Source organism: Callospermophilus lateralis, chromosome 14 (assembly GCF_048772815.1).
Source record: "Callospermophilus lateralis isolate mCalLat2 chromosome 14, mCalLat2.hap1, whole genome shotgun sequence".
In the NCBI taxonomy this organism is placed as follows: domain Eukaryota; kingdom Metazoa; phylum Chordata; class Mammalia; order Rodentia; family Sciuridae; genus Callospermophilus; species Callospermophilus lateralis.
This window is the reverse complement of record NC_135318.1, coordinates 49,188,115-49,201,892: the sequence shown is the minus strand read 5'-3', so window position 1 is coordinate 49,201,892 and position 13,778 is coordinate 49,188,115. Positions and strand designations below refer to the sequence as shown.

The window sequence follows — 13,778 nt, the reverse complement described above, 5'->3', positions numbered from 1 at the left end:
CTCCTTAAAAGAAGATGTTACTTTAGTAAGAACAATTTAATATAACCTTTCTTACGTTATAAGGCTTAAGTACATAAAATAAAGAAAATTCAATGTTAATACTTACAGTATACAGAAAATGCACAGTAATTTTTGTCCTGGAATTAGATTTGTATTAAGTACAAAGATTCCAACTAAAGATACGACATAAGCAAAAGTCAGAGTGAGAAAATATTTAAAATAATTAATGAGAGCATTTGGTATTTATGAAGTTATTTAAAAAAGAAGTTCAGTGCTGGTTATAAATGAATAATTTAAAAAATTCTGAAGCTGGGTATGGTGGTGCATGCCTGTAATCACAGTGGCTCAGGAGGCTGAGGCAGGAGGATCTTGAATTCAAAACCAGCCTCAGCAACAGTGAGACCCTGTCTCTAAATAAAAATACAAAATAGGACTAGGGATGTGGCTCAGTGGTTAAGTGCCCCTGAGTTCAATCCCAGGTACCCCCACTCCCACCCCCACCCCTGCAAAAAAAAAAAAAAATTCTGAAAGCTAATAAAAAATTTACTACTCCAGATAATACTCAAGTTACTTCCTAGAGGCATACTAAATGAGCCTTCGGGCATACAGATAAGGAAATGGGGATGCTGCCTGACACAATTTAAATAAACCTGCCATCCCCCATGAAGTATATTTAAGAAGAAAAACTGATTTGCTACCATTCTAGTACTGTAATAATCCTTCTAAATTCTTTGTGCCAGAAAACATTCTTGTATTAGGCAATAACTAAAGTAAGCATTTCAATCTTTTCCTAAATAAGAAGTCTGGTTAATGGTTCTCAAATGGAAATGGTGAAAGGAGGAAGCAGCTGGTGAAAAAGCTCTTCAGGAAATTGTAATGTACACCATTCCAGTTAAGAACCAGTGGCTGGATTATTAGAGATTTAAGTACTTTTTAAGTATTAAGATGTAGTACTTTTCCTGATGATGATAATGAAAACTGCTTTTATAAAAGTTTACATTTGTAGCCACTTACTGAAAGTCAAAGATAACAGAATGACTAGCTTTGCACTATTTCTTTCACATATGTAAATATGCTGGAACAAACAGCATTTTTTTTTTTTTTTTGGTACCAGGGATTGAACCCAGAGGGCCTTAACCACTGACCCACATCCCCAGCCCTCTTTAGTATTTTATTTAGAGACAGGGTCTTGCTGAGTTGCTCAGGGTCTTGCTAAGTTGCTGAGGCTGGCTGTGAACTTACAATTTTCCTGCCTCAGCCTCCCATCTGCTGGGATTACAAGTGTGCACTACCACGCCAGGCTCAAACATCATTTTTTTCTCTATATATTTTTTTTATTTCATACTCATATACATAAATACATAGCTGAATAGTTTAGAATCTCTATACTCTGGCTGAAGGTTCTGATTTAGCAATCTTGTATTTTATACTGTCAGTGTAGACTTATTTTCTAATAATAAAGTGGTGGCTCAGTGGTAGAGCACTTGCCTAGCTATGTGTGAGGCACTGGGTTCGATTCTCAGCACTACATATAAATAAATACATAAAAGTCAATCAACAACTAAAAAAAAAATAAAAAGAGTTTAAAAATGATACTGCTGTAAATAGCAACTCTAGTATACAGAAATACCTTATTAAACTGCAAGTGTGATTTCCTACACAAGTCTATGCCCATTAAAGATTGTTATTTTTGCTATTATTTAGGACATTGGGTCTCAAATTTTCTGTCTCAGAACCCCTTTATGATCTCAAAAACACAATACTAAATAAAAAGCTTCTGTTTATGTGGGTTATATTCATCAGTATTCCACATATTAGAAACTATGAAAACAGAAAATTTTAACAAATTTATTTTATTCATTTAAAAACAGCAGTACTATAAACCTATTACATGTTAACATATTTTTGTGAAAGATAACTATACTTTTCAAAATAAAAAAAGTAGTGAGATGAGCTTCATTGTTTGACATTTTTACAAATCTCTTCAATGTCTGACTTAATAGAAGACAGCTAGATTCTCATATATATTTCTTCATTCAATTTGTGGGTAACCTTCTTTGATGTCACACCAATATCTACTGTGTTAGGTAGTTTCTTCTGGGTTAATTGCAATGGAATCTGAAACCATATCAACAAACTTTTTCTGCTCTGTTAAACAATTTATCTAGTACTCTGATTGGATCATAAACCCATGAATGATTTTTTTAATACACTGTGTAGTAGTCACCCGGAAAATATTAGCTAATTGGTGAGACATTTCACTATATAATATGTATTTTAAAAAATCACATTCATTAATATAACCACCAATCATATCTCATCAGAAACGTCTTTGAATATTGAGAAGCTGTCAAGCACACAGAAACAGATAAACTTTCCTAAATTCTAATTCGTAGCTTGAAAGTTTGGATTTTATCACTGACAACAAATACATGTTTTCTTTTAAGCAATTAGCTAATTCTCAAGAAAATATCTGCCAAATACCTAAGTCTAAATAATCATGATTTCTGTCAGTTGCTTTTTCAATTAAAAATGGTTTTCTGCTTTTAAAAAGCAGTTGGTTTAGCTCACAACTGAATTGCACAAGTATTTTTCCTAAAGACATTCATCATACCCTGGGGTGCAGGAGAACACTTCCTTTTCTATCGCACATTTTTTTTTTTTTTTTTTTTTTTTTAAATAGCACTAGGGATTGAACCCAAGGCCTTGTGCAATGGAAGCACTCTATCACTGAACTACATCTCAAGTTCTTTTTATGTTTTGAGACAGGGTCTTGTTAAGTTGCCCAGGTTGGCCTCAAACTTGCAATCTCCTGCCTTAGCCTCCTGAGTAGTGGGGATTACAGGTGTGCCTCACTGTACCCAGCCACACAGAATATTAAAGAAGGTGTGTGTTAAGGGTTGAGATTTAATAAAATAAATAATTTTTATTGCTTCATCAAGAACATTCTTAAGTGAATCTACATTTTTCTCCCCCCCCCCTTTTTTGGTACCACTAATTGAACTCAGGAGCACTCAACCACTGAGCCACATCCCCAGTCCTTTTTTTATTTTATTTAGAGACAGGATCTCACTGAGTTGTTTAGCACCTCGCTTTTGCTCGTTTTGAACTCACAATCCTCCTGCCTCAGCCTTCAGAGCACTGGGATTACATGCGTGTGCCACCATACCTGGGCTTTTTTCCTTGCTCAACTATGAGTGTATGGTGTTAAAAACAATGACTACTCCTACAGTTTCGTTCCCGTATCTTGATTTGGCATAAAGGTCCAACAGTTTTGCTCACCATTGCTTTTGCACCATTTGAGCAATCCTTTCTCTCTCTCTCTCTCTCTCTCTCTCTCTCTCTCTCACACACACACACACACACACACACACACACACAAAAGACAAATAACACCTTGGTATTCTTATGTTTTGATCTTGTGGATCTTTCGAAAGGGTCTCCAGAACCCCAACTGTCCACAAATCATATATTAAGAACTGCTGACCTACAGACCTATTAATTTGCCAAGAGTTTACTATAATTTAACTAAATTTCTAAAAAAAGATATGAGGTATCAATTTACCAAAAGGCTGCTATAAAAAAAGCATTAATATTAATATCCAAACAATTTTCTACATTTCACTTTCGGCCTGAAAGAACTAGCAGGTGACACACAAATTTCACTATTAAAATAAACAACAATTTTCTTTTACCTAAAGTGGGCATCTCACAATCTTTATTCTCCTTAGTGTTTCTTTTAACATATTTTATCAACCAGTTGAAAATATGAACGTCACAATGAACTGAAATGTCCACCTCTTCCCAGCGCTGGGCATCCATAGATAAATATTCAGCAAAGTACTTCATTTCTGATATCAAAAGATCTCGTGGGCAAATAAAATCTTCTTTCAAGTTTTTTCCTTCATCACATACATGGATCACCATGTTTGGCCTTCATAAAAAATGTTACACAGAAATGAAATTATTAGAATTTTAGAAGAGGATCCAAGAATATTGACATTTAGTGGAGGTATGAGAACAGGATTTTTTGAAGACTGTGACCACAAATTACTTTTTTAGTGTTTTGACATTCAGAATTTTTAAAAAATGTCTTGTTAACCTGGTTGTATCAGATTAAAACTATTTTAGTAAGCTACTGATTTAATAAAATAAAAATACTGTTACTAAGGGACCAATAATTTACATGGTTTTAAATTTTATTTCAAATTATATATTACAAAACAAAGTTTATAAAAATCATACCAATTCCCAAAGAAAAATTAAGTAATATGTTTTAATTCTTGTGAGAAACTTAAAATAGTTCTTTTACATGGTTATGAGTGTGCAAGGGAAATAATAATTAAATATTAAAATTTTCATACTTTTGAAAAAGGAAAATCAGCTAAAAGTATTCATTGAAGAATCAAATTACAAATTACCATGGCTTGCTTAGTTTTGTTTTTTTTAAATATATATATTTTTAGTTGTAGATGGACACAATACCTTTATTTATTTATCTTTATGTGGTGCTAAAGATCGAACCCAGGGCCTCACACATGCTAGATGAGAACTCTATCACTGAGCTACAACCCCAGCCCCTTACTTAGTTATTTTTAACCGCAAGAAAGTGTACTTATAGGCATTCATGAAATGTACATTAATAAATGTAGTTAAAAGATTCTTAAGACTACAGTGTATTTACATATTTAAAATACTTTAATAAGTTCAGATAAAGCATCAGAAACTTAGCTTCAATAATTACATATACTTTTATTTTATTTTCTTTGAAAATCATATCACTTCAAAAAAAAAAATCAGTGTGATCCAGATCTGCCTTCATGTCATTAAAAGAGAACAGAATAAAGAGGAAGAAAGCACTGTACTACAATATGAACTTATTGTATTTAATTGAACTTCACAAAATTGGATAGAAAAAAAAATACATTTTATGTAAAATTGGACCGGACTATCAGAGAAAGGATTATAATCAATGCTCTATCAGTTATAAGAATTAAAATAAATAGCTCTTCCAAAGAAATTATGGTCAAAATATAAATAGAAAATACTATTATAATTAAACATAAAATTTCTGTGGCTTTTTGGACCACAATATAAAATATTAGATAATTCCAGTAAGAAAAAAAAAAAGTACCTGGGGCTCGGGTTGTAGCTCAGTGGTAGAAAGCTTGCCTAGCACTTGTGAGGCACTGGGTTTGATCCTCAGCACCACATAAAAATAAATAAAATAAAGGTATTGTGTCCATCTACCACTTAAAAAAATATTAAAAGAAAAAAGTACCTGGAAAATGTTTGTATCATACGAAGAAACTTATCAACTTAAAAAAAATCTATGTGAATAAACCAATAATCAAGGAACTGTGCACTTTAAGTTTTTTTTTTTAATTGTGGTAAAATATACATACCATAAAATTCACCTTTTTTAAAAAAGTATTTATTTATTTTTTTTACTTGTACTTGGACACAATACCTTTGCTTATTTATTTATTTTTATGTGGTGCTGAGGATCGAAACCAGGGCCTTGCATGCGCTAGGCGAGTGCTCTACCACTGAGCCATAACCTCAGGCCCAAATTCACCATTTTACCCACTTTTAAGTGTATGGTTTCATGGCACCAAGTACATCCACACTGTTGTGTTTATCATCACCGCTACCCACTTCTAGAACTTCTTAAGAAAAGGTGAATTTAATGATATACGAATTATATATTAATAAAGTTGTTATTAAAAATCTATCAAAACTAAAGATTCATGAAGGAACTCTCAAGGATGATAAAAATGTTCTGTATCTTGATTTAGGATAGTTATATGGTGTACCTATTTGTCAAAACTCAAACATTTAAAATACATGCATTTTACAACACTATAAAATATCAAAACTTGCAATATATTGAAAAACAGTCTAATATTAAATGTTTATATAATGAGTAATTATAGTCAAATAGTTCTAAAATAGAGTTAATTTCTTTAAATAAAGTTGGACTACTAATGGCACAGAGACTGTTCTTTAGGTATAAAAATTTAATTTCCAAAGTTTTATGTTAATAAATGTTGTTTGTAATTTTACAAATATGAAAATAACTTTTTAAAGATGACAAACTATAGTCTAATTTATAAATAACAGGAACAAGTCATATGTTTAGGTATTAAGCAATTGTTTACAACTCAACATGTAAACTAAGCTAATTTCAACTATTTTAGCAATTGTGTAATGTAAAATTTCTGAATTATGGTAACTGATGCATATTATCACTAATTGTATATTTTGTAATTTAAAGTTGATATTAATTAATATTAAATCTTATCTAGCAAATAACCAGCCTCCTACCCTTCAGATTCTTCAGTCTTTCCTCCACCATTACGAGTAGTACAATTTTCACTTTCTGAAGAACAATTCCTTGTGGAAGCTATACTATGTCTTCCTTAAATACAGAAACAGACACATACAAAAGAAAAGGGTGGGGGGTTAGCGTTTCTAGCTGAGAATGGATTTTTTACTTACTGAATGGTAATACTGTAAATGTATGGTTTCCAAGGCTAGTTAAAGATGGTATTTGTCAGGTGGCATTTTTCATTATATTAATATTTTTAAAGGCATATGGAAGAAATAGTACAAAAAATGAAGCACAAAATTGCTAGTTACCATGAAGTTTTCAAAAAATACTGATGTAATAATAATAAGTACAAATAGGGGTCAAATGTCTCAAAGCCAATAGCATAGTTTTCTCTTCCTGAAGCAAATTCTTATATCAATACTCTCTGACTACTGCTGCTGAGATCAACTCAGTACACTCTGAGGATTTCTGATATTAATTATTTCCAGGAAACATCTCTTCTATCTTACCACTGTATCATTTGAATCTCCTGTTAACTGCAGTAAAAAGTAGTTGTAAAAAAGATTATGTGAGAGACAAGCAAGATTCTCTCAGTAGGAAAAAAACAGAAGTAAAAAAATAGGTCAAATTTCTTTAAAATAAAGTAAAAGAATATTCATGGTGAATAATAAATAATGTATGAAATAACTAGCCCAAAACACTGTAGTAAAAAATTTTGATATAGTTAAGATTTTGTTTTGGAAATAGTGTTTGACTTATATAGCAACAATTAAGAAGTTCTTAAAACAGAGAGGACAATTATAATTATTAAAATACGAGAAAATACAAACAATAATAGATGTTTATATTAGCCTTTAAACAAAGAAAACTTGATTGGAACATTATATTCTACAGAGTACTGTATTTTGTTTTAAAATCTTACCTGTCTTGGAAACTGAATCCTGACCAACTGGAGTCTCCTGAAAATCTCCCTGTGTGTCAAGAAGTGAGGCTTTGATATATGTAGCTAAAGTTTCAACAGGACTCTCTCCAGCAGCCATTAAGGGATAATACTGGTTGTCAACAGGTGAGTTGCCACTGCTCTTCAATTCATCAAACCTTTTTGCACACTGTCATGATATAAAGGGAAATAAATGAAACTTAAAAAGATATTTTCTTGCCTACTATTTGAAGATATTTTCCTTTAATCATTTTTTGTAAGTGAGTATTGATCTATTGGTGACATCTACAACGTTTATATGTGTTTCAATAAACAAAGGCCTGTGACTTTTTTCTCATTTAAAATTCAGGGTAGAATTCTTTTTAAATATGCATTAACCCAAAGAAAAAAAATGTTTAAACTCATGTAGAAAAATGAAAACTGCCTTTATTCGCCATATTTATTTTTGATATGCATATATTATCAGTTGAAAATATTAACTATTTAGTTAAATACTTGCCTTTTATTTTTAAACGAGTTTCCACTAGGAATAAGATCAAATTCTAACTTTTAATGGAAAGCAAATCAAAGAGTATCTGGTGTGTGACACTAGATTTTCTTTATTAATATAATAGTCTTCGTTTTTTACCTACAGTAAGTTTTCTCTTGACTAAAACAATTTGTAGTAACACTTCTTCGCCACCTATTGGGCACAGTCTGCTCTAGGGTATTTTACTTAATGGATTAATTGTTCAAGAAATCAGTTTAGAAGGTTCAGGTTAGTATTTTGGAAAAAAAATACAAGAGTACAATAGATTAAAAAATATCAAGAGTGCATTGAGCTAAGGCTAAGTAGTCCTTCATGAAAATGTTGTTTCTACATGTTTACTGGGTCACAAATATAAAATGCCTTCCTTACTGTAAGTCTTCGTCAAACACTGCTAAAGCATCCATTTTTAAATCTCCATCAACATCAATGTGGATGGCAAGTTAGATAGCAGATCAAGTAATCTGGGGGGTGCAAAAGGAGAAAAATGTATACTACTTATATGTGTGTGTGTGTATATATATATATATATATATATATATATATATATATATATTAAATGAATAATATGCATTAGTAATTAGGAAAGTGCAAATCATTCATTTATTATACAAGTATTTAACAAGTACCCACAAGATATCAAAATATCAAGCATTACTTTAGGTAATGACTGTTTACATGGTTACTATTACTACAAAAGAAATATCTACCCAAGGCTTAGTCCTTTGAAAAGTGAAGTTTTAATTCACGTGATTTATTTTTTTTATTGGTTGTTCAAAACATTACAAAGCTCTTGACATATCATATTTCATTCATTTGATTCAAGTGGGTTATGAACTCCCATTTTTACCCCGTATACAGATTGCAGCATCACATCGGTTACACATCCACGTTTTTACATATTGCCATACTAGTGACTGTTGTATTCTGCTACCTTTCCTATCCTCTACTATCCCCCTTCCCCTTCCCTCCCATCTTGAAAAGTGAAGTTTTAAGAAAGACATTTGAAGTGCATGAATCTCATGAAAAGAGAAGGGGGAGACCAGCCAGTGGACAACTGAAAAAGAACAAGGGGAATGGAAGTGAGAAGGGAAAGGTGAGATACTGAGGGATGAAATTGACCAAAGTATATTTTGTGCATAAACAAATATGTAACAACAAATTCCATTATTATATATAATTATAATGTGCCAATTAACTTTTTAAAAGTCTTTTACAAAATCTTAAGTTGAATAAAATAATTAGTATGATAAGTGAGAAGCATAGAAAATATTTTTTGTGTGAAGACAAAAGTAGTAGAAATGTGCTGGGTATGGTGGCAAACGCCTATAATCAATCCCAGAGGCTTGGGAGGCTGAGGCAAGAGGAGCACAAGTTTGAGGCCAGTCTCAGCAACTTAGTGAGACTTTGTCTTAAAATAAAAAAAAGGGCTAATGTAGCTTAGTTGTAAATAATCCTGAATTCAATCCCTGGTTAAAAAACAAACAAATATAGAGATGAAATCAGGGCAAAGAAATAAAACAAATGCTATAACATCATTACAAAAATGTACAGGTACAAATGTACATGTACAGGATCAAAAGAGAAATTGTTTAACTAAATCCACTTTTCCTACAAAATGAGATTATTCTTTGTAACACAGAGAAAGTGGTAGGTAAACATTTCCCCCCCAACTGCAATGAAAACCTTGTCTTTGTATATTTATTTTATTTTATTTTTTGGTAGCTAAGCTTTTAAAACAGGGATTCTTTTGAAATCTTTCAAGTAAAGTTTACAGTCATATTGGAAATAGCATGTAGATTTATCTTATTTACCATAATTTACAGTCATTAATAATACTTAAGTGAGAAATTTATGAATTCTTAATATTTGAAATTGATACATAACTGCATAAAAAAGCACATGAACTGTAAATAATTAATTATATTGTTAGATATTCTTTCATGTTTAAGAAAAACTATGGGGTATCTATAAACGAAAGAATGAGGTTGGACCTCCTACTTCACATCTTATACAAAAATTAACTCAAAACAGATCAAAAGATAAATTAAAAAGCCAAAGCTATAAAATGCTTAGTTATAAACATTTATAAAACAGTTAAAAATATTTGTAACCTTGGATAAGATAGTGGTTTCTTAGCCATGACACTAAAAGCAAAAGGAATAAATGCTACCTAAACTGGATTTTATTAGAATTAAAAACTTCTAATTCAAGAAAATGAAAAGACAATCCACAAAATAGGAGAAAAATATTTCCAAGTCATATATATGACAAGGGATTTGTAATACAGAATATATAAAAAACTCTTACTAGAAAAAATTAAAAATTTAAAACATGGCCAAAGGATTTAAACAGACATTTCTCTAAAGAAGATGTATAACTGGTTAATAAACACATGAAAAGATGCTCCACATCATTAGTAATCAGGAAAGTGCAAATCAAAACTGCAATGTTTCACTTCACACATGCTAGGATGGCTATAATCAAAGACAGATAATAAAATTGAAAAGATGTAGCGAAATTAGAAGTCTCATCTATTTTTGGTGGGAATGTAAAATAGTACAGCTACTTTGGAAAAACTAGATAAGATTATTTCAGCTAAGCTAAACACTTATCTAAAATTTTTAAAAATAATTTATACTTTTTCTACTTTCAAATCATCAACAAGTCATCTCTGAAATGGAAAAAAAATTATAATACAGGGAATTAATAAGAGAATGTTCAAGAAACTTAAAAATAATAGAATTTTCTTGTCTACCAAATATTAAAATAATATCAAAATTAAGTAAGTCAACATGAAAATGTAGTGGGTTATTAGATAAAGAGATCAATGGATTAGAATAATACTTGATATAGATATAGAAAGTGTAAGAATCAGGCAGACAGGTATGTTGATAGGAGAAGATAACATAAATGACTTTCTAGTGGGCAATATGACAGTATTAATAAAAAATGCATATGCCTTATGATCCAGATATTCTGCTTTTGTGATAATCCCCAAGGAAATGAAACTAAGATATTTGTTATAGTGGTACCATAGTAGACAAAAATTGGAAAAAATGCCCTAAATATCCAACAAAAGGAACTGATTTGCTGGGCTTGGTGATGCATGCCTATAATCCTAGGAGACCTGGAGGCTAAGGCAGGAGGATCTCAAGTTAGAGGCCAGCTTCAGCAACTTAGTAAGATTCTGTCTCAAAATAAAAAAAAATTAAAAAGGGCTGGGAGGGAGGTTAAGTAGTAAAGCACTTCCCTAGCATTTGCAAGGGCCTGGGTTCAATTCCCAGTATCAGGTGGTGAGAGGGGAAAAGGAGGGGTGAATGTTGGCTCAATAATTATGATATGGCTCAAACAAAAGCCATTAAATGTTACAAAATTCTATTATTCACATATAAAGATATTTACAACATGATGTTTTTAAAAAAACAAGTCCTGAAATAGTACATTTGTTGTATGCCCATTTTTAGAATTCATACAGGTTCAGAAAAGAATTGGAAAGAAAATATATAGGTGTCAACTGCTTGATTTAGGTAAGGTCAGATTTTTCTGACTATAATTCTTATTTTTTGCATGTTGCTTTTGGTGTATGTATTCATTTTCCATTGTGGTGCTGAAGTTTGAACTCAAGAGCATGCTAGGCAACATTCTCAGTACAGCTGTGTATGTATTCTTTAATGATATGTTTCATTTAAAGTTATTAATGTTATTCTGATATATACTTAAATAAACATTTAAAATTTAGTAGTACTAAAAATACTGTGATTCACATTCAGTTGGATTTTAGTTAAAAAAATTTCTCAGTAAATTTAAAGATAATGAAGCTGGGGTTGTGGCTCAGTGGTACAGTGCTCGCCTAGCATGCACGAGGCACTGGGTTCGATCCTCAGCACCACATAAATGTAAAATAAAGATATTGTGTCCACCTAAAATTAAAAAAAGAGTAAATATTATGGAGTGATAGAACTATTAATTTTCTTAGGTTTGATAATGATACTGTGATTATGTAATAATGTTCTTATTCTAAGGAGATGCAAGCCACAATCTATAGGGATGAAGTATCATGGTGTCTAAAACTTATAAGTCCTAGAAAAAAATTATACAAAGAGATAAAGAAAATACCTAGAATTGCTGGACCTATTTAAAGGAAATCAGACTACTATACTATTCTTTAAACTCTTCTGTATGTTTGGGCATTTATAATAAAAAGTTGGAATAACAGATGAATTCAATAGTTTCTCCTGTTTTAAAACCTAATGTAAAAATCAAAAAGGTAATATATAAATTAGGAAGCAATGATATACATTAAAAAATAAATTCCCTCATGATTTCACAATTACCTAAATATAGCTGAGAGCAAGTTATCTCTGTGGGGACTGGTTTTCTCAGTTGTAACAGCATAGGGTGAAACTTCATTCATTCACTGATTTGACACCTATATTTTAAGTGTATATGATGGGCCAGGCAGTTGAGTAATGTGCTTTAAATTTATTGGAGAAAATTACTATCATTTCCACTTGTGTAATTCTAAGCATTCTTTGTACCAGCAAAAGTTCTGAGGTGTTTCTCAAACTAGTGTTCATGATTGAATTATAGAAACCTATGTTTCCTCTAAGAATTTTTCATTTTAAGTTTTGATTCTGAGGATAACATTAATAAGATCATCTAGATTATCAGATGATAGAATATTTTGAGGCCTATTTGTTTTTCTCTTCACAATTAAATTGGTACCAATAAATATTTCAATTGTCTATGGTCAAGGGGGGCATAGAAGAGATGCATCAGTGCCAAATGAAGGTAAATAATGTCATGATGTATCACAAGACTTCCCAGTAGGTTAAAGAGAAAAGCTGAATTCAAACATATCAAGTGGGTTCATATATAATTTTTACAGTTTATATTCAGTCAGTCATATAAATATGTGCATACAGTGTTTATAAATGCATATGTATTATAAAATTTGAATTGCTTTCTCTTACTTATTGGTTGTTTCTTTAAACTGTTCATTTTTTTTTCTGATTTTTTTTTTTTTTTAACCCAGGAGATATCTGGGGGAATGTTATTTACCTCTTTAGGTGTTAATCCAGGTACAAGCCTTGCCACAGTTTCCCAGTTGATGGTCTGAGGGATTCCAATTAATGGATAAAGGATCATGTCCAATACCATTTGGTTGTTATTGTTCAGGAAATTGTTGTTTTCTGAATATCCACGACTCATCTTTTGGAACTAGGGATAAGGAGGACAAGCAGCTTTATTTATATCTGAAATTTCAATGTTTTCAGAAAATTATAAATTAGTTATAATGCATTTCTAAAAATTATCTAGTTGGGTACAGCGATGCACACCTGTAATCTCAGGTATTCAGGAGGCTGAGTCAAGAAGATCACAAATTTGGGGCCAGCCTGGGTAGCTTAGTGAGACTATCTCAAAATACAAAAATAAAAAGGGACTAGAGATGTAGCTCGGTGGTATAGCTCCCCTGGGTTCAATTCCTAGTACTACAAAACAAACAAACAAACAAACAAAAAACCCCCAAACAAATTAAAAAACTGCTACTATATAAAGGAAAAATAAAATTTATTTAAAATAAACTCAGATTATTTAGCCCAAATCTCTTCAAATATAAAAGCATCTGAATATTATGATTTCATAAATGGATACATAGGATGAACAAATGGATAAATATTCAATAAATGCATAACAGAGTATTAATGGTAGAATCTAGGTAATGGATTTGAGTGTTTACTACAAAATTCTTTTAGACTGCTGTATATTCAAAATTTTTCACAGTAAAATGCTGGGGGGATGGGATATAATTTATTTTCCTTTAAAAATCTGTTAAGTGTGCCTAATTTATACTTATTAGCAATCCATAGATGATATAACTAAAATGTGAAAAACCCAAACACATAGCTTGTTAAAATTAAGAATTATAATTTCATCCTATTCCTAAGTAATATTCCCTTAGTTTTTTTTATGAC

At 31.2% G+C, this 13,778-nt stretch overlaps 1 protein-coding gene across 3 annotated transcripts in view; it reads right to left on the bottom strand.

Annotated features, from left to right (window-relative positions):
• Positions 1–13,014, bottom strand: part of Sanbr (SANT and BTB domain regulator of CSR) — a 52,190-nt gene extending 39,176 nt beyond the window's left edge. The window contains exons 1-5 of one of the 3 annotated variants that reach the window (XM_076833041.1): positions 12,865–12,950; positions 8,173–8,264; positions 7,257–7,443; positions 6,328–6,421; positions 3,696–3,934 (exon numbers count right to left, since the gene is read on the bottom strand). In XM_076833041.1, coding sequence (XP_076689156.1) covers positions 3,696–3,934; positions 6,328–6,421; positions 7,257–7,374 — 451 coding nt within the window. In that variant the 5' untranslated portion in view covers positions 7,375–7,443; positions 8,173–8,264; positions 12,865–12,950. Of the gene's footprint in view, positions 1–3,695; positions 3,935–6,327; positions 6,422–7,256; positions 7,444–8,172; positions 8,265–12,864 lie in introns of those variants that run through there. The other 2 variants (XM_076833040.1, XM_076833042.1) reach the window with 2 other exon arrangements.
• Positions 13,015–13,778: the final 764 nt, after the last annotated feature.